At 39.3% G+C, this 21,687-nt stretch overlaps 1 protein-coding gene across 3 annotated transcripts in view; it reads left to right on the top strand.

Annotated features, from left to right (window-relative positions):
• The window catches only part of UMAD1 (UBAP1-MVB12-associated (UMA) domain containing 1), a 232,207-nt gene extending 211,058 nt beyond the window's left edge, over positions 1–21,149 (top strand). For all 3 annotated transcript variants that reach the window (XM_024766978.1, XM_024766977.1, XM_024766979.1), the window contains one exon: positions 20,409–21,149. In XM_024766978.1, the coding sequence (XP_024622746.1) occupies positions 20,409–20,666 (258 nt within the window). In that variant the 3' untranslated portion in view covers positions 20,667–21,149. The remainder of the gene's footprint in view (positions 1–20,408) is intronic.
• Positions 21,150–21,687: the final 538 nt, after the last annotated feature.

Here is a 21,687-nt window from a genome sequence, read left to right as displayed (position 1 = left end):
TGTGGCGGTATGCACATAGAAGTTCATCCAGAATAAAATTAAGGAGTGTAGCAAAGGGGAAGACCAGGAGGCAGGGATTATGGTCCCAGTGGATTGTGGGAGGTCTTCTGAAGGAAGGGTGAAAGATAACACCAGTCCATTACTCAGCCCAGAAACACTCATTCATTCAGCAGTATTTATTGAGTGTCTACTGTGTGCCAGGTATTCTGCTACGTACTACATATACAATTGACTGCACAGGGTTTGCATTTTAGTAGGAGATAAAAACTAATCTAAAATAGGCAAATAGGGCTTCCCTGGTCGCGCAGTGGTTGAGAGTCTGCCTGCCGATGCAGGGGACGCGGGTTCGTGCCCCTGTCCGGGAAGATCCCACATGCCGCAGAGCCGCTGGGCCCGTGAGCCATGGCCGCTGAGCCTGCGCGTCCGGAGCCTGTGCTCCGCAACGGGAGAGGCCACAACAGTGAGAGGCCCGTGCACCGCAATAAATAAATAAATAAATAAATAAAATATGCAAATATATAAAATTACATCAGGTCATTGGAAGTATAGTGAAGGAAATAACCCGTGCGATGAGATAGAGAACAGCTAGAGGTACTTGGGAGGATCTACTTTAAGATGAGGTGGACAGAGCAGGTCTCTCTGAGGAAATAGTATTTAAGATGAGACTTAAAGCATTAAATTGAAGCAAAGAGTGTTAGAACTGGGGAGCAAAGGCAAATTAAAACGATACCTTTTCTCATTCAGATTGGGAAAGATTAAAAAACCTGAAAATCACCAAGTTTTGGTGGTGGTGTATGAAAAAGAAAATGCTCACAGCCAGTATAAGTCTAGACAACTACTCTAGAGAGCAATTTGGCAAAATCTCTCAAATGTGAAAACAATTTTGTATATATACTCTAGACCAGTTATTCTTAAAAGAAGTCTAATAACAATGTACCTCCTTATACTAAGATGTCATAAAAATTTTCTATCATAAGTTTAACAGTTGCAAAGGATGGGATTTCCCACATATTGTAAATATTGACATTTAAACATAAAACTATTTTATCATTCCTTCATGTATGTCCAATGAAATTGAAGTCCCATAGCAATTTGACACATGACATCATCCATCTAAAAACTACATGCACAGGCTCTTTAACAATCAGAAATTTTACATCATTCCTTTTTCTACTTGAACTCAGATTTCTATCCACTGAGTTTAATCCTTTATCTTGAAGGTCTTTTATTGATTACTATACCATATTTCTTAGCAACAAAAAATATTGGTATAAATTAAATATATATGTGTGTGGGTGTATATATGTGTGTGTGTACATATATATCTACTATGACCATAGGCCAAGTGTTAGAAAATTTCTTCTGAATTATTATTTTAATTATTGGTAATATGTAATCAATAAAACAATATAAATATACTACAAATTTTTATAATTACTAAACTGGAAAGGTAAATTTTTATAGAAGGGTATCTCTTAATAGAAGAGCTTAATTTTTTTCTTCCATAAGTTCAATAAGTTCATGTATCTAAGGATGATTATTACTACAATGAAGCTAACAGTAAAATGAAGAGAAGGAATTGGGCCATGGTAATTAGTGTAGAGGAAGAACTTATAAAGATGTTAGTGTTTTTTAAGTGCATTAGATATAGTAGAATCTCCAATATTCCTTTTTCAAGTTTATCTAAATATTATATACTGCTTAGATGAAATTTAAAAATGAATATAGATTTATGATTTTCAAAAATATGTTGGCAAAAGAATGAAAATGTTTCCTATATGAGTCTGATTGAGGGTTCAAGAAGATAAAAAACACTCACTATGACCAATATGTATTCCTTTTACTTGAAGATGTAGCTTTGATCTATTGGAAGTAAAGGTGAATTTTTCACCATTAATCTACTTTCTGTCTCAATAGGTTTGCCTCTTCTGAATATTTCATATAAGTAGAATTATATGTGGTCTTTTGTAACACTTCTTTCACTTAGCATAGTGTTTTCAAGGGTAATCCATTTGAAACATGTACCAGTATTTCATTTCTTTTTACTCCTTTAATTGTTGAATAATATTCCATTATGTGGATATACCACATTTTGTTTATCTATTCATCAGTTGGATTGTTTCCACCTTTTGGCTATTATGAATAATGCTATTATAAAAATATACAAGTATTTTTTTGAATACCTGTTTTTAATTTTCTTGAGTGTATATCTAGGAGTGGAATTGCCGGGACTATGATAATTCTCTGTTTAAACGTTTGAGAAACTGCCAAGCAGTTTTCCAAAGTATCTGCACCATTTTATATTCCAACCAGCATGTGTGATAGTTCCAGTTTCTCCACATCCTAGCCAGCAGTTGTTATTATCTGACTTTTTGATTATAGCCATCCTAATGGGTGTGAAGTGCTTCACTGTAGGTATCTTGAGGGTTTTGTGGGGGGTTTTTTGGCATTTCCTTCACAGCTAATAATGTCAAGCATCTTTTCACGTGCTTATTGGCCATTTATCTGCTTTGAAGAAACGTCTATTCAGATCCTTTTTCTGTTCTTCAAATAGGTTATCTTTTTAAATTATTGAGTTATAAGAGTTTTTTATATATTCTAGATGCATATCCCTTATCAGATATATGATTTGCAAATATTTTCTCCCCTTCTACAGGTTGCCTTTTCACTTTCTTGATAGTGTCCTTTGAAGCATAGAAGTTTACAGTTTTGATGAGGTCTAATTTATCTATTTTTTCTTTTGTTGCTTGTGCTTTGGTGTCATATTTAAGAATCCATTGCCAAATTTGAGGCCATGCAGATTTGCCCCTATTTTTTCTTCTAAGAGTTTTATAGTTTAGCTCTTATAGGACTTTGATTCATTTTGAGTTCATTTTTGTATGTGGTGTGTTATAAGGGTCCAATTTGCCTTTATATGTGACTGTGCATCCCAGCATCATTTGTTGAAAAAACTGTTCTTTCCCCATTGAATGATGTTGGCACCGTTGTCAAAAATCAGTTGACCAATGACACACAGGTTTATTTCTGGACTTTTTGTTCCATTAATATATATGTGTATCCTTATGCAAGTACCACATTGTCTTGATTACTGTTGCTTTGTAGTGAGTTTTGAGATCAGAAAGTATGGGTCCTCCCACATTGTTGTTCTTTTTCAAGATTGTTCTGGCAATTCTGGATACCTGGTATTTCCATATGAATTTTAGGATCAGCTTGTCAACTTCAACAAAGAAATCAGCTGTGATTCTAATAGGGATAGCATTGATTCTACAGATGACTACAACTGATTTTTGTATATTCATCTTGCATTTTGCAACCTTGCTAAACTTATTAGTTCTAATAGTATTTCGGTGGGTTTCCTCTTATTATTTTATTCTTATTAGATTTTCTTATAAATAAGGTCATGTTATGTGTGTAGAGATAATTTTACTTCTTTTCTAATCTGGATGCTATCTATTATTTGTTGTTGTTGTTTATTGATAGCCTAACTGCCCTGACTAGAACCTTTAGTAATATTTTGAATAGAAGTGGTAAGAGTGGACATCCTTGTCTTGTTCAAAATCCTAGGGGGAAAGCATCTAGTTTTTCACCGTAAAGTATGATATTAGCTTGACTTTTCCGTAAACGTCCTTTATCAGGTTGAGGAAGTTCCCTTCAGTTCCTAATTTGTTGAGTGTTTTTATCATGAAGGGGTATTAGATTTTTTTCACATTTTTTTCCTGAGCCTATTGAGATGATATTGGTTTTTATTTTTTATTTTATTGATGTGATGTATGACATTAATTGATTTTCCCTAAGCTCATGTAAATCATACTAAGAGACAGTACAAACCTCATGCAACAAAAAGCATACACTTTATGTATATTGTTTGTCCCGGTCTCTTTTCAAAAACAGATTAACTTTTTTGGGTTGCAGAAAAGAAAACTGAAGGAGTAGCATAAATTGGGTACATTTTTGTGCAAGTGAAAATATTCCTTGTTTTCTTCTCAGTGATTAGCTACTCAGTAATTTGAAATTGTTTTTAAAACTTGTGATTTGCTTTACTTTTTCTAGTTGATGATCCAGATCTTTTCAAGCAATCACCATGAAATTTCTATTTTGAACTACAACACTTTAATCAATTTTTGTTTAGGTTTTAGTTCAAAGCAATTGAATAAATAGGAAGTAAAAATGCACTCGTGGGCCTTTTTAAAATCAACTGTGCACTTTGAGCATGAAAGCACCACTTTTATTTGTGCTACTTTGGGCATAAATAGTGATGATGTACTTCCCTTTTTTTCTGCATTTAAGGGTCCACCCAGAAGTCTGCAACTATATTGAGTCCCGGAAATGTTCTCATTCTCGTCTCTTGCCTGTGATATAATCTCTTAACATAGTTGGTTCAAGAATAATGTTAAGTAGACCCAGATCATGTGTTTGGGCCCGTTAAAGGAAACGTATCTTCTCTGTTTCCTGAGAACAAATTGCAACCCAGGTTCCAGCCACCTGGCACCTTTTTGCCGTTGCTCACCAAGTGCCATGAGCTGGGAAATGTGGGCAGTTGAATGCAGTCAGTCCCTGTCACTGAAAAACTGACCACAGAGGGTGTGTTTCAGGAAGAGTCATCTTCATTGAACAAAGGACAGTATGTGGTTACTTTAGGTTCTTAAATTTAACTGGAATATATTTGGTTAAGGTAAAACTGTTATTTTAAAAATATATTACTGAGGCTTCACAACGGTGCTTTTAGGGATTAAAATAGTCTGAACAGTCTATAATTTCAGGGTTTCTAAGATCCACATAGAATTAGCGTATCCAGCTAGATATAAAAATGAGACATAATACAACACCCAATGTTTTTTCCTTTCTTTTTTTTAATTGGTATCTTACCATCCCATGTGCTTTTGTTTTTGTTTTGAAAGAAAAAGAAAGTATGATTATTAGAACAGTATCCTACAACCCTTTCTGAAGGAGAAGATACTTTTTTTGGTCTTTAGAAGCAATTACACCACATTTTAAAAGGCACAAAGTGATGTTTCCTTAGACTGTGTTGTACTTGTGAGGCAGAATAGAAAAAGAGCTAAAAGTCTAATTCTGGAGTTAGACTAAATTCTCTGCGTTTCAGTATTTCCCATCTCTTAAATGGAAAAATTAAATGAGATAACACAGGTAAAAAACTTAGAATAGTGACTGGCAAATAAGTGCTCATTAAATGTGAACTATCTGTGGTAGTAGACGTAAGTACACTATTAGAACATTAGGACTGAACCAAAATGAAGTTAATACAATTAGTCACTAGTAACTAATATAGTTTACTTATTAGTATATATCAGAGTTCATAATCTAAACCCTTATTTCCATCCTCATGGGTAGCCATAAATTATCTACTTTCTTCAGAGAATTCCCATCATCAACTCACCTGCAAAAAAGGCCTAGGAGGGGAAAACAGAGCTCTGTTGGATTCTGAGTGTAGAATCTGTACATTTAAGAACACTTTTGGAAATTACAGGTGTTCATTTTTAGGCCACTTTGGCAGTTGAAGCCATAGGAATTATTTCTAGAAGGCTAAAGGAAAATCTGTACTGTGTTCTGAAAATTGACTACCTAGAAACTTTGGTGAAATACTAGATCTTTGGAAACTAGTGCTCAGATTACCTAGAACCACCATGCAAATAGCTGATAGATTTACATGGTGCTACTTCTTCCTCCCACCCTCCATGAGGCCTCTCTGCTCCCTGGGTTGGCAATCGTGAAAACCAAGTTGATCCATGGTAAAGTCTCCTGGTGGCCAAAAAGGAGCTGTGTGACGCTCTTCCTATCACATCCCATCTTCCATTTCTGTCACTTAGCAGATGGACTGTACTCTCACTTTCACTGCCGATAACCAGTCATTCTTACTTCCAATGAATTGCTTTCTTTCATGCACATACATCTTTCTTATACCCCTTCTATCAGATTTTGCCACTTAACTTCGGGAAAATTCTACCATGTTACCTTACTATTTATGGGAGTAAAACAAAAAAACCTTAATGAACACAGCTCTCCAGATTTCCTAGAGATACTTCTAATTAAAATACCCCACAACAAACCTACACCAGCAATCTTGACAGTGCTCTGAAGTACCTTTCAGATTCTCTACCAACGTTCAGCTCGTACAACTTAATTTGCCTTTTTTCAAGTACTGACATTCAAGATAATTTTAATATGTTTTATCTTATTTATTGTTATTCTAATTATAATATGAATACTATAATAATAATTTTCCTACATCTGTTTATTGAAGATATATAGGATTTCATCTCTGTTGTGGACTCATTGGCCTGAGAAAATATAGTCAGAGTTCTTAATAATATAATGGTGAATTATTAAAAGATTAGTACCTGCCTGTATTTTTCATATTTGACTCCTAAATGCTTGTTTCTTATTATCAAGAGCAGAATGAAGTTTCTGTTTGGGCTGATAAAAAAGTTCTAGAGATGGATAATGGTGTTAATTGTGCAACGTTGTGAATGTATTTAGTGCCACTGAATTTATACACTTAAAAATGGTTAGGATGATAAATTTTATGTTGTGTATATTTTACCACAATAAAAAATATTATCCTGAGTTAGCCGTAAAATGAAATAATAGCATTCTATTTGGGGCTCTGAGTGTGCACCAAGCAGTGACTTAGCCTCCTGCCACTCCTAAGAGCCCCTTCATTCTCACACTGGGGTGGAGAAAACACAGCTGTGTTTACTTTTCCAGCCCCATCTTCTATTTTGAAATATAACCTTTTTGCAAATGAGAGCCAAAGTCAAGTGACACAACTTTCTGCTCACCTCTTCAGTTTTCCAAACACTGTTTTTCTAGTGGAGTTCTGGGTTAGGTACAGCACACCTAGGTAACACTATCACTCAAATGCCCTCTGAGTGGAATTTAATTAGCCTACCTTCATAATTTCTGTACTCAACTTGGTATGATGCATTTCTCTTTCACTTGCATCTGTATGTGAAAACGTACAATTGTGTATTCACCAACCATAGTATTTTCAAGTGTGTGGACCATTCCACACATCAAATTCAATTTACAAAGAAACTAAGGCTTTTCTTAACTAGTATTTTTCTATTTCTTAAAGAATTATTTGTTTCCTGAGATTAGAAAGATGTTTATATGCAGTGTGAGCATGAGATCCTACTGATAATTGTCTTTGAATTCTGGCTATGAACATGACAATTTGAAGTGCATACTAAAAATTATGTATTTATGTTTTTACATAATAATGATAAAACAATGACAAAATATAAATTTTGCAGTTAAAAGAGCAGCAAAACAGATTAGCTTTCTGTCTTCAAACAACAACCTTAACATGAATTGATTAAATTCTAAATGTTCTTAAAAAGGTATACTATACTTAGGTTATACATTTATTAAATGTTCATTTCATCAAAGCACATGCCAAAAAAGCCAGCATATAGCTATTACTTAATATTTTTAGATTTACTTTCTTTTTGTATTTCCTACTAGTATCCTATGGTATTATTTCCATTCAATCAATATTATATAAGTATAAAACATTTGTTTTTATATCTAATTATAAACATCTAATGATATACATTTAAACATCTAGTTATATAAAAACAAATATATAGATTTATATTCTCTTACCAGCTTTAAAAATAGAAAAGTATTCCATTTTCTTTCTGATTATATATGCAGACAGTTGAAGTACTTTATTGTTTCACAAAATGAAAATCATTACAATGAAATTAATATTCAGTGTGCTGAGGAAATGTGCAAGATCACTTTTCATTGTTTTCCTTTGAAATTACCTAGAAAAAATATGATCTTGTTGCATTGCATTCTGAAGAAGTTGAATAGATATTTGAAATAAATAAAACTATGTAAATGGGAAGTTAAGTAGGTTCCAGTGTGACTAATAAGCGATATCAAATTCTTCAAAACTGTGGTGTGCGTAACAAGCTTGAAGAATTTGTGCACAAAAGCCTAAGCCATTGTGTAACCTTGGCGGTGATCAGATGCTGCAGTTTTCTAAGCTATTACATTTTTTATCCAGCTTGATAGATTTAACCTAGTAATAAGATGCTTAGCTGAACCGTTACTTTAAACGCTGTTTCTAGAGTGGCACAGTCTGTATTTTTGGAACTTCATCCTCTACTCCAGAAAACACTTGTCCATAGAGAAATTGTTAATTTTAAGTTCTTTAAAAAATAAAACAACCAGACAGGTAAACTTTAAAATTATTTCTCTTGATGATGACCTTTATATTGCAGTGGGAACATCAGATTCTAAGTCAGGAGACCCTGAGCACAAGTCTTTGTCAGTTCGTAGTGGTGTGACCTTAGATAATCACTAAACTCTGAGCCTCGGAAGATGAGAATAGAAACAATAGCTTCCCAATCAGATTTAGTGGCTTGTGAGGCTCAAGTGAAATAACGTATGTGAGACAACTTCAAAAACCATGTAAAGCACTAAGCAAATATTAATTGCCATTTTTCCAAGATTCTGATTAGAACTTTTCTAATCTCATAGATTTAACTGAATTATGAAACTGATAAAATCATACCCATAAGTTGTTCCATAGAGCATTACAGGACAGATAAGTTTTTTTTTTTTTTTTTTTTTTTTGCGGTACACAGGCGTCTCACTGTTGTGGCCTCTCCCGTTGCGGAGCACAGGCTCCGGACGCGCAGGCTCAGTGGCCATGGCTCACGGGCCCAGCCGCTCCGCGGCATGTGGGATCTTCCCGGACCGGGGCATGAACCCGCGTCCCCTGCATCGGCAGGCGGACTCTCAACCACTGCACCACCAGGGAAGCCCTACTTTGTTATGTTTTAAATTTCCAGATCATTTCATATCTGCATGACTTTGTTTTTGCTGGTTTGTTTCTATTTTTCGGTGTGTTTAAGATGCCTCTCTTTTTTACTGTACATGGAGTTGCTTTGGGAAGTAGAAATCGGTGGGGTCCTAACGTCCTAATACAGGGCACTGCTTTTCCTCACCTGCATCCTGAACCAATGGAGAAATAAGACCAAAGAGCCAGCAAACAGAGAAACAAGATGGCACTCACCCTTTTGACTGATAGAGCCTAGGTTGGAGGAGGCAGCTTAGTGTAACAGCTAAAATGGACTTCCAGGGTCCCAATAACCCACGTCTAGACTGTGGGGAAAGTTTAAGCCAGCACAGCACGCACTCTTACCCAGGTTACTTGTCTCCCCTAGTCCAAGTAGAGAGAGAAGGAGAAAGAGACTTTCCCCAGGCCTCAGGATCTTGGGTGGTTCAATTTCCCCCATCTAGAAACATGGATCCTTGGCTATCTTCCACCAACCAGGTAACTCATTCTACCTCCTTGGGGAGGAGTAGGGGGTGGGCAGAAGGCCAGGGTGCTTAAAGAAAAATCCGTCTTTATGGAAACCAAAGAAGAAAGAGGCTTTTCTCTTTAACAGAGGTGAACAGAAACTAAATAAATGGCATTTACCTCCCCATCCCCTCTCCTACTCACCTCTTCAGCTGTCGTCTCTCAGGCTTTCCTCCCCTTACACTGCTTACCTAGTCCTGCTGCCCTGTACCCCATACCCCTGCCCCCAAGCACAGGCTCCCCTGCAGCTCTGTCAGACTGTACCACATAGTTGTGGAGAAATACTGGCTCCTAAGCAAGGCAGGTTGAAGCTGTAGACTGATTGCATCCCCCCCCAAATTCTCATGTTGAAACTAATCTCCAGTGTGAGAGTATTTGGAGGCTGGGCCTTTGGGAGGTGATTAGGTCATGAGGGTAAAAGACCTCATAGATGAGATAAGGGCCCTTATAAAAGAGGCCCCAGGGAGCTCCTTGGACCCTTCTGCCATTTGATGTTACAGCAAAAAGAGGGCAGTCTGTGAGCCAGAAAGCAGGCCTTACCACACACTGAATCTGCCAGCACCTTCATCTTGGACTCCTCAGCGCCTCCAGAACCAAGAGAAACAAACTTCTGTTGTTTATAAGCTACCTAGTCTAAGCAGCCTGAACAGACTAAGACAGTTGATTAAGGGGAATTTGGAGTAGCTAAGGTTAGCTTCTGTCCTTCTCTCAGTGAAAGAAAGGTAGGTCTCTGGTAAAAATATTTCCCAAACGGTTTCATCTCTATTGTGGCAGGACCACATTGAGCTTCCTTTGGAAGACGTATTTGTGAAATGGTTCATTTGGCAAGTCAAGAACAACCCATCTCTTTCTTCAAGAAATAGATGTAGCTGGGGTCTCCAACTAGTTTTAAGTTCTGTCTGACGTGTATCACGTGTCAGTGATATTGCGGAAAAGAGGTGGTAAAGTCTTATTAGGAGCAAACAAACAAATGCAGAAATCCAGGATTAACATAATATGAAGAAATTTAAATTACTTAGCCATTCACTAAACATGCATTGATCACCTGTCATGAGCCAGACATTGCTCTGATTGCTAGGGAAATGGAGAGGAAATCTATTGTCGCTGGCTTTGAGCTGCCCATGGTTTTATGATGGTGACAGAGAATTCGATTCCACTATGATATATACTGTGAGAGAGGTATGCAGACTGTTAAGGGAACAACCGGACAGGGACATGGCCCAGGTTTGAGGAGTTAGTTGGGGAAATCTTTCTAAAAGAGTCCTGAAGTGCATCCTATAGGCAAGATGAAGGGAGTAGTAAAAGAGAGAAAGATGTCCTAATTTAGGCAAAAGTAATTGAAAATAAGACAAGGCTCGGAGCTAAAAAGAGAGCCTGGCGTGTTTGGATAACAGCAATCATTTAAAAGGAGTAAAGAGCTTAGAGAACGGTAATAAAAGAAACTGGAGGGATGAGCAAGGCCAGATCATACCTTATATGCTATGATAAGGAGTTTGTGCTTTTCTCCAAAGACATTGAGGAGTTTTAAGCAAGGAAGAGCGTGGGTTTTAGACATCACCAGTGATAGGGAGAATGTAGTATAGGGGGCAGCTCTGGTAACACTCACAGCAGGAGGCCCTGGTGGCCTGCACTAAGAGAGTGACAGTGGACCTAAAGAGAAATGGATGGACTTGGGGAGACATTAAAAACATCAAAGTCAGTAGGACTCTGTCATTTACTGCATAGAGGAAGTGAGAGGGAAAGAGAAGTCGAAGATAATTCAGGTTTCTGTGTTGGGCAACTGTGTTAGTACCCTTCACCAATACAGAAAATATTTATTAGGAGAGCATTAGGTTTGGGGTAGACTTAGGGAAAAGATGAGAGCAAGGTTTAGAACACACTGAGTTAAGATCCCTGTTGAATATCTGAAAGAAAATGTATAATAGGGTTTGAACATATGGGTTAGGAGCTCTAGATAGAAAGCTGGGTTCGAGACTGGGGTGTGTGTGTGTGTGTGTGTGTGTGTGTGTATGTACACACACATGTATCAACATACGTACTTTGGGTGGAAGAGTAGGGCAGTCAGCACCTTGGATATGGATAAGCTCATGCAGGGAAGCGTGTTGAGACTAAGAATAAAGGAACAGAAATGAGGCCCTGGAAAATACCATTTCAGAAATACGCAAAGAAACAGAAGGAAAAACTAACAAGTGTTACAGAAGCCAAGAAATAAAAACCCAAAGAGTCACCTGTTTTAAGTGCAACGAAGAGGTCCTGTAAGTTTAGCACTTCACGTCATCTTCTGAGTTCAGCAAAAGAGTGATTATGAGTAACCTTGGAGAAATCAGTGGCAGTGGAGGGGCAGAGATAGAGGCAGATGGCAGTGGGTGAGGAATGAAGCAGATAGCCAGTGTCAGCGATGGTCTCAGCCGGGCTGAGAAACAAAGTAGAAAGATAGTGTGGGAGGGGAGTTCAGTGGGTGAGATGTCAACGGGCCATATAGACTTGAGGAAAATTTTCTGTAAATGGTGAACTGATTATATGAAAGATGAGCAATTAGAGGAGCTTCTGACTGATGAAGCCATGTCCTTGAAGAGTGGGGACAAGATGAACGTGGAGCACCGGGGAAGGGTTCGCTTTGGGTAGGAGGAGGGCAACTTGCCCTCTGTGGCAGGAGGGAAGCACAGATGGGTTCAAATGTAGATAAGTCTTTTGGATACAGCAGGTAGAGGAGATCCTCAGCTGATGGTTCCTATTTTCTCTATTAAGTAGGAGGCTAACCACCTGCTGACAGCAAGGAGGAAGGTGATGATGTCGGGCGAGAGAAGAGAAGGGGTGAAATCCGTGCTGTAAAGAACGAACGGGGGAGGCTTACTGGGAAAATAGGAGATGTCTGGACAGCTTAAGGTTAAAGATCACGAATTTTTATAAACTTTTTAAATGTTTTTTTAAAAAAATCACTGCAACAGCTCTTTGTATTTTCAAAACCAGTATGAAACAGGATCCCACATTGAATACACTGTTTCTTCCAGGTTCATTTCCTAAAATGCTCTTCTTTCCTCTTCCCACTGCTCCCCCACTCCAGTTGGCTAGTACAGAAGATTTTCTGGCTTTAGTGAAGCCACTTTTCCAAGAATACATGGAACAGATTACAGAAGCAAGTGACAGCCGGCTTGCTTCTCCTTCTTCACGTACAGTCAGCTGGAGTTCTGAAAAGAGGAAATCAGGAGAACTTTTTTTCTTTTTTAAAGAAAGACGGGAGCATCAGGAAGCTTGAGCAGGTGGAAACACTGAGGAAAAGAGAAAGAAGAGAAAAGGGGAGCAAATAAGGAAACAAAAGAAATGAAAACTGAAATGATGTCATAAATCAGAAAGAAAAGGGAGCAAAGAAAATACCTGCTTTCTAACCTAGCCTCTTAGTTTGCTACCAAAATATGTAGTATCCTTGAACTAGGAGCCCAAGTCACATGGAACACAGAAGTTTTGAGTGACTTCAGCTCTCTTCTGCCTAATTTATCTGTATCAGCGGTAAAGTATTCTGGGCTTTCGTTTGTTTCTTTGGACCAACCCCTTAATTTAAAAATCAAGTCTAGGGTATCTGAGGAACAAGGGGACCAGATTCAGTGCCATTCGGAATATTTAATGGGTGCTTGTCATGTGCAGGTATGACTGTTCTGGATAGTGGGGATTGGCAGAAAACAGGAAATAGTCTCTTCCTTTGCAATATAATTTCTCCCAATTGAAAGGAGACTATTGCTTAGGACTTACGTAGGTGGAAGAGCCCAATCCTCTGGCTTTTATCAGCTAGCCGGACATTTATTGGCAAGTAACTTCTTAGAAGAAGTAAGAAGCTTGAGTGCTGCCTTAACTGTGCCATTACTTGTATCACCTTTTCCTAACCTCTTGTCCCCTGATGCTTCTGACTCAGATTTGCCCCCTACCCCACCCCCATCGAGACGCTGATGTAATGCAAGCAGATAGCAGCTGAAGCCAAAATAGAATGGATAGTTATCTGAGGAGATAAAGTGATGGTGTTCCCTGTTCAGGCTATTATTCAAGGGAACGTGTCTTTTATTTATAGACGTAGAATTTAAAGGCATAGACGGCCAGAGCTGGATATTACCTCTTCTTACTATAACTCGTTTCCTAGAAGTATGCTTGATATAGCTACCTTCTTTGCATGTAAATTGAATGTGATAGATGGGTGTTTTGTACTTGGTTTCATGTTCTTTTAATAGGTTCTGTTACTGTTGGGGTTAAGGCTGGTTTCTCAATTTCAATGCTTCAGTATTTTGCTTTTATAGGACACTATTTTATCTCTACTTATCTGAGACACGGGTTGCAGAAAAAGGCAGGAGGTTTTAAAAGATGCCAAATATAGGTGATGTTCATATTAATAAACTATTCATACTTTAGTCTGGTATGGCTAAGTAGATGAAGTCTCCAAATTGTTAGCACGTTTGCAAAGTTGGCTCCCCTTAATAGATTTCATGGCGGTTAGTGGAGCCTCTGTGCCAGGAAAAATGTAGTAGTCTGTTCTTAAACCTCCATTTCCTTGCTTCCAAACACCCAAGAGTGAGGTTCACAAGGATGCCACGAACCTTCTGTTGCTCTGGGAAAGTGACTTCATCTTTCTAAGACTTTACGAAAAAGTGTGATGTGCCTTGTACTCTTGGAGTGTGTTTTTTCCTAAGCTCTAAGATTTTACAGATTGAACCTCATGAATTTTTACAGCCCTTCTGCAAGAAAGGGAAGAATAGTGCCTATAAACCACTTTGAATTATTCGAAACAAAGATAATAGAATGTAAGGAACCCAAGAAAAACCTGGCCAGCCCTTTTTTTTTTTCCCGGTACGCGGGCCTCTCTCTCATTGCTGTGGCCTCTCCCGTTGCGGAGCACAGGCTCCGGACACGCAGGCTCAGCGGCCATGGCTCACAGGCCCAGCCGCTCCGCGCTATGTGGGATCTTCCCGGACCGGGGCACGAACCCGCGTCCCCTGCATCGGCAGGCAGACTCTCAACCCCTGCGCCACCACGGAAGCTCTGGCCAGCCCATTTTTAACAGGTTAACTGATGAACAAGAAATAATTTTTATGAAAACAGCTGATTAATTGTAAACTTTGTTTGTTGTCATGATACAGATAAGGAAATTTATTTTCTCCCTGAGATGAAAAAAGATTCTGACATGGTATACTCATGTTCACCGGTGTAAGGGCAAACGTTCATTTGAAAAAGAAGTATTAAAGCTAGATTATAGGAAGGAACTTACATTCAAGAATATTATCATAGCAGCATTTCTGTTAACAGGATTAATCACAAAAGTAACAAGTATGCTTTATGAACACAATATTTGAAGTATTATTTTTAAATTTGGCTATTAACCGTAAGGTTAATTGATTCTTTTCTTCCTGCTCCATTGTGGTTAACATACTCGTTCTTCCCTTTAAAGACCCATTGTATTATGCAAATGAAAAAAATTGAAAGACTTTGTGTCTAAGAGAGAAGGCTGCTTTTTGCAGGGGGACTCATGCACCTGTCTCAGCCTTCACCCCCCCACCTCTGCTGCCATTGGCTGCCAAGCTAGGGACTCAGTGATCAGGGTTAGTGGGTGTAGGGTCCTTGAATTTTGACTCCCATTTTCTTTGTGACTTAGTCTTATTTTGTCTTATAATTTCTCCCCTTCCAACTCTCAGCATGCCAACAGCAGCTGCATCATGGCACTCACCCTTGCTGCCAAGAGGGCAGGCAGCCTCCTTGGAGACTGGAACGTGGCACTCTAGCCAACGGTTAAGAAATAGACACTGGAGTAAGACATATAGCACCGCTGATGCTCAGAGCCTTCTAGGAGGCATTTAGTGGAACACTGTGTCCACAGTGTTTTTTAACTTAATTTAAATTTTGGAAACTTTTTATTATGGAAAGTCTTCAAACATATACCAAGGTAGAAAGAATACTGTAGTACATGCCCACATACCTTCCTATCTCTCCCTTTCACCCATGATCAACTCATAGACAATCTTGTTTCACTGTCCATGGTGTTTTCCCCATGGTTTATCCAGGCTACTGGTAGATTCATTTCCAGGGATAAATATCTCTTAAGTTATAGTTCCTTTTCCATCCTTCCTCAGTCTAATATCTATCACCTTAATGATTTTCTCAATCCTTTCTTCCTAAAGGTAAAAGCTAGTAGAGTCGATTTTCCTTCTAAATTAAGCCAAGATGCTATGTTAGTAACTGTCATATTTTCCAGTACTGTCCCCTAAATTTTCGAGGCTTTGTTCATCCAGTCAGCCAGTCTACCCAAAGCATGGCTGAAAGGTACAAGACCTTAGAACACAGAACTTTCAAGATCACTGAGTTTGATTCTCAGTTTTACCACAGACTAGCTAGCTGTGTAACCTGAGACAACTTCCTTAACCTTTCTGTGCCTCAGTGTTCTCTTGTTTTTTAACATGAGACTAGTAATAGGACACGCCCTACAGTGCTGTTGCAAGACTTAAATGAGTTCATATACTTAGACCGCTTAGATGGAGCCTGGCACAAAGTGTTCAATGTACGCTAGTTGCTGTCACCATCACCACCATCATCATCATTTTTTGCCCCTCACCACTCATTTTACAGAATAGAGAACTGAGGCCCAGGTGGATGAAGCAGCCCCCTTCTGCTTATGGCATATGGCAGTTTTATCAGGAGACCTTGAACAAGAAACCACATGGCTCAATTCCTTTATTATACTAGATATAGTCTTGTCCTCAAGGAATTATGCTCTGACAGACAAGAATGATTTGTAAAGGAAAGGGAAGAGCATTAATAAAAGCATGAACAAAGGAATAACCATTGCTGCCAGAGAGGTAAACCTTAGAAGTTGTATGTTTAGAAAGCAGAGTGCTCCGGGTTAACATACCTCCTTTTTAGTGGAGAAGGTGAGATTTTAAGAATGCTTTTGTTTAAGAAAGGAGATGATTTGGCTAATGAAACTGGAGAACATTCTGTACTCAAGGGAGAAAGAGAAGAAAGTTCAGGTATGGAATGCGATCAACAGATCTAGGGAACATTTGCCCATGAGATTAAGAGAGAAGACAAGATATAAGAAGAGAGGGGAAGGTAAGATTGTTTGAACCATCTGTGAATGTCAAAAAAACCCAAAAGAAATGGATGGATCCTAGACTTTATCTAAAGCCAAGAGGGGTCTGACATTACTAAATTTTTTATTTATCACTGACTTTTAACATGTGCTAAGCGTTATTCTACTTACTCATAAATTACTTACTACTTATATTACTTCATATAATTCTCATAACAATTCTATGAAATAGGTACTACTACTGATTTCCTAATACAGCTAAGGAAACAGACGCAGAGAAGTTGAATAACTTGTCCAAGGCCATTTGCTTATTAGTAGGCAGGATTTGTACCCAAGTAGTCTAGCTCTATGCTGTGTGTTTTTAAACACTCTGCCATGCTGGCCCATGGTAACCAAAGCCCTGGTGCATCTGTAATCTTTAAAACCAGTGTATAGTGATGCCCTTTAAAGAAGCTGGAATTGTGGCATCATTACTCACTGATACCTGTGCTCTCGGCTGACCCAGGGACACTTACTATTTAAATCCCAGTCAGGTTTCAGGAAGCAGATTCTATCCATTCATTGCCTGCATGGACCTGTCTAAAAAGCTTTGTCATCACTGGGTGAGGTTACATTTGTTCTAGTTGCCATCCTAAGAAAGGATTCTGGTATTTTATTTTCACATGAAGCTGTAAAACAACTCTTGATAGGGATGTGTTTGGTAACTCCATTCATCCAGAGTCATTTTACTACACAGGTATTTCTTGAGAGCCTCTGTTCTAGGTGTTGGGGGATGACTGTGAAGAGAGCAGTTCCTTCTCTACAGAATCTCTGTGTTTTCTTTTCTTAGGAGCTTCTTCTCTTTAGCATATAAACAGACATTGTTTCTCCCAACTTAAAAAAGAAAAAGAAAAATCAAGAGACAGCTCTCATGACCCCACTTCCCTTTCCAGCTACTGGCCATCTCTTTTCCCGTTTACAGCATAATGTCTGGAAAACAGTCTGTTCTCGTATTTGTCTTCGCTTTCTCTCCCCCCGTCCTCTTTTAAACACACACCAAGCCGACTTTCTCCACCAGATTGCACTAGCTCCAGACTTGAGTTACATCCCTCTGCCTGCTAACAGCTCCACGTAGACGTCTGCTAGGCACGGGGAACATCCAAAACTGAACTCTTCACCTTCCTGTCCAAGCCCCATCCCTGTGAATGGAGAACCCATCCTTATTGCTCAGGCCAAAAACTTTGGCCTCATACTTGACTCCACTCTTGTTCTCACACCCCACCATCTATTCCATCAGCACACCCTATTGACTTTAACCTTTAAGTCTATCTAAAACACAACCGCTCTCTCTCACCTTTACTATCACATCGCTAATCCACATCACCATCATCTCTCTTTCCCAGCTGGTCTTCCTACTTCCTTCCCTGGCCCTGTTACCCCTCACTGCCTGCTGTCAACCAAACAATTCTTTTAAGCCATCAGTCAGAATGTATCTCCTCTGCAAAAATATGTTCTTCAAAAATTTTTAATCCCACATGCAACAACATGGATGAATCTCATACATATAATGTTGAGTGAAAAAAGCTGCAAACAAAAATGTATGATTACCTTCATTTAAAATATAAAAACAGGTGACTCAGTCTCTGTTGTTACAAGTCAGAATGGTCATCTAGGGGTCAGGGAGTTGACTGTGACTGAAAGAGAGCACCACTCTCTTTCTATGACCCGATAGAAATAGGGTCATTTCTATTTCCTGATCTGGGTAGTGGTTGCTCATAGGTGTTTCGCTGGTTAAAACTTAGCCAGCTAGGGCTTCCCTGGTGGCGCAGTGGTTGAGAGTCTGCCTGCCGATGCAGGGGACGTGGGTTCGTGCCCCGGTCCAGGAAGATCCCACATGCCACGGAGCGGCTGGGCCCATGAGCCATGGCCGCTGAGCCTGTGCGTCCGGAGCCTGTGCTCCGCAACGGGAGAGGCCACAACAGTGAGAGACCCGCGTACCGCAAACAAAACAAAACAAAACAAAAAACTTAGCCAGGTATACACTTATGATGTACCCCATTTCTGTTTGTATTTTGCACTTCCATAAAAAGTTTTACAAAATTGTTATTTCTTACACAGAAAATCATTCTCCTCTAGACTTAGAGATAGGAATTTATCCGCATTTATAGCCATTATAATATAAGCCCTATTCAGGCAAAAGTCTTGTCTGCTTTCATTTATTCAACAAATATTTACTGAACGCTAGACACTCATCCTGGCATTTGGGATATAGCAGTGACCATGAGAGACAAAAACTCCTTAAGCTTCTGAGGGATGATAATCAGAATAAATTATATACCATTATAACCAGGTGCCAAGGACTATGGAGAGGACAGAAGCAGGAGAGGCAGGCAGGGAATGCTGGAGTGGACGAGGTGAGGTGGCAGGAAACAGTCTAATGAAACAGTCAGGAAAGGCCTCACTGAGAAGGTGACATTTGGGCCACCACTGGAAAGGAGGGGAGGGAAAGAGCCCTGTGTTTATGTGGGAGAAGAACCTCTTGGGCGGAGGATCTGGAAAACAAAGGCCTGAGGCAGAAGCAGGCAGACTGCACGAGCCACGGCAAGGAGACAGTGGAACTAGAGGGGCCTGAGCAAGGGCAGACCAGCCGGGCTAAGGTCAGAGAAGTACCCGAGGCCAGATCACAATGGGCCTTGTAAAGACCCGGGAGTTTGATTCTGCATGAGACTGGGGGTGGGGTGGGGGAATAAATTTTTGCCTGACCTGGTTTGAGTTAGGTTTCAGCTGCTTGCAGTGGCAGGTTGTTCGTTCTCATTGCTGTAAATATACTTCTGTTTATTATCCATTCTACTATTGATGAATGGATACCAGCTCACTCTACCAGCTCAGGGCTTGCATTGAGTGCTACTATGAACACCCTAGTGCTGCATGTCTTTTGGTAAACTCCTGTATGCAAGACATACCAACTTTAAAGAAATTGAACAAGATGTTATCAATTCTTCTTATTTTAATAACTTACATAACATAGGATTTTACTTCCAGCGAAAGGCAGGTTATCAACCACTACGTACGGTACACATTAGAGGTAAATTCCCAAGTATGTATTAGGGTAAAGCAGCAACGTATGAAAGACAGAGAATACAAAGATAGGTAAAATAGATTATTTGCCCTCAAGGACCCTAGATTCTAGTTGGGGATAAGACATAAGCACGTGAAACAGCAACTAGCAAGGACATGTAAAGGAAATGCCAAATAATATCCTGGGCAGTTTGCCCCATAGTCATTCTCAAGTGAGCAAGGTCACTTTGAACTATGTTGATATAAGATTTCAGAGGGAAGCTGGGGATTCTGTGGAGCCTGAAAGCTGACATCAGATTTGGAAAAGCAGAGAATGACTTTGTGGACATTATCTGGGCTAGCGAAACAGCAAGAGGGCCCATTTGTATTGGAGGGGCCCGTAGATGGTCCATCTGAATAAGAGTAGGGCTTAGGATTCATTTTAAAACCGAGTAGAGGACTCCCCTGGTGGCGCACTGGTTAAGAATCCACCTGCCAATGCAGGGGACATGGGTTCAAGCCCTGGTCCGGGAAGATCCCATATGCCGCGGAGCAACTAAGCCTGTGCGCCACAACTCCTGAGCCTGTGCTCTAGAGCCGGCGAGCCACAACTACTGAGCCCGCGCGCCTAGAGCCTGTGCTCCGCAACAAGAGAAGCCACCGCAATGAGAAGCCCGTGCACCCCAATGAAGAGTAGCCCCCGCTCGCCGCAACTAGAGAAAGCCTGCTCACAGCAACAAAGACCCAACACAGCCAAAAATAAATTAATTAATTTAAAAAATAAATAAATAAAACCTAGTAGAGATATAGATGGATTTATTTCTCAAGTAAGTAAATAGCTGCGTTCTAATCTGGGAATGTTTATATATTCCACATTTCTCAATCACTTTGATATATTAATGCCACATTTTGATAACGCCATATAACCTCAAAGTCCATAAGGTCTAAATGACTTAAATATATATGTATTTTTAGATTGGCAAAGAAAACTCATCCAGTGTGACTGTAGCAGGCCCCGAGATGGAAAATAAGGCAGGCCAGACTCTGGAAAACAGCTCATTAATGGCCGAGCTTCTGAGCGACGTACCCTTCACCTTGGCCCCGCATGTGCTGGCCGTGCAGGGTACCATCAGTGACCTTCCCGACCACTTACTCTCCTATGATGTCAGCGAAAACTTATCGAGGTTTTGGTATGATTTCACTCTTGAAAACTCAGTGCTCTATGGTTCGTAATCTTTATGTCTGTTTGCACCTTAACAGCTTTAAGACAAAAGTTTGCCTGTTTTATTTAACCTGTGTGATGTTTTTTGACATTTCCCTGTTTAAAGGCCCTTAAAGGCCCTCAGAAAAGCAAGGATCATAAAGCAACTAATATTACATTCATTGCTCTATTTTTTTTAGAATAAAGCATATTTGTATAAAAAGTAAACTTAAGATCTACTACTTCCTTTTCCCCCTAATAATAAATACAAATATTAATTTCTCAAGGTTTTATGAAAGGAGTAGATTCCGTCAACCGGTCTCTCAAAATACAACACCTCATATTTATCTTAGAAAAACTGTGAAAAAGAACTGAGGCATTTTTCTTAGTTACCACAAGAAACTGAAGTCTCCACTTAGAGGGAGTGTGATTTCTCTTCTCTGGTTTGGAAGAAACTTACTTAATGTTATCCCCTTTCTCCTTCCACTGTGTTTATTAGTGAATTCAGAAAAAAAGAAAAAAAGTTGGCAGTTAGCTTAATTTCTTCAGTCTTGATTTAGACATTGATGTGGAAATTTACAACTTTTCCTAGAAAGCAATGGTAGTTTGCTGATGTAAGAATGCTGTAAGAAGAATGCTCTGGATACTGTTTCTTTTGAATGACAGATTTTGGTTTCCTTAATCCCGTGGCAGTCTGTTCCGCCTTGATGGAGTCCTGAGTTCCTGCCTTTGGTTTTTGCTACTTCACGGTTTGCTTTCTCACCAGCTTTCCAAAGAACGTTCCCTGCTTCTGCCTCAGTTGGCATTTGTTCTCCTTACCACCTATGTTCCTGGTTTATGAAGAGATCCATGTTTCCTTTCAACCTCTCTGCCTCCCAAAGAAAAGCGTCTCATAATGATATGTATTATTGCTGATAAAGCCCTTATTTAGAAATTCGTTGGCCACAATACAGATGGAAATGTTTTACTGCAACTGACTCATTTCCAGTTAGAGCGTAGGCAAAACACCTAAACAGGACTTTTAGTTCGTGAATATCTGTTATTTATTCCAGA

The sequence above is a fragment of the Neophocaena asiaeorientalis genome, unplaced genomic scaffold, assembly GCF_003031525.2.
Source record: "Neophocaena asiaeorientalis asiaeorientalis breed wild unplaced genomic scaffold, Neophocaena_asiaeorientalis_V1.1 scaffold70, whole genome shotgun sequence".
Lineage (NCBI taxonomy): Eukaryota > Metazoa > Chordata > Mammalia > Artiodactyla > Phocoenidae > Neophocaena > Neophocaena asiaeorientalis.
This window is presented reverse-complemented; position numbering and strand designations above follow the sequence as displayed.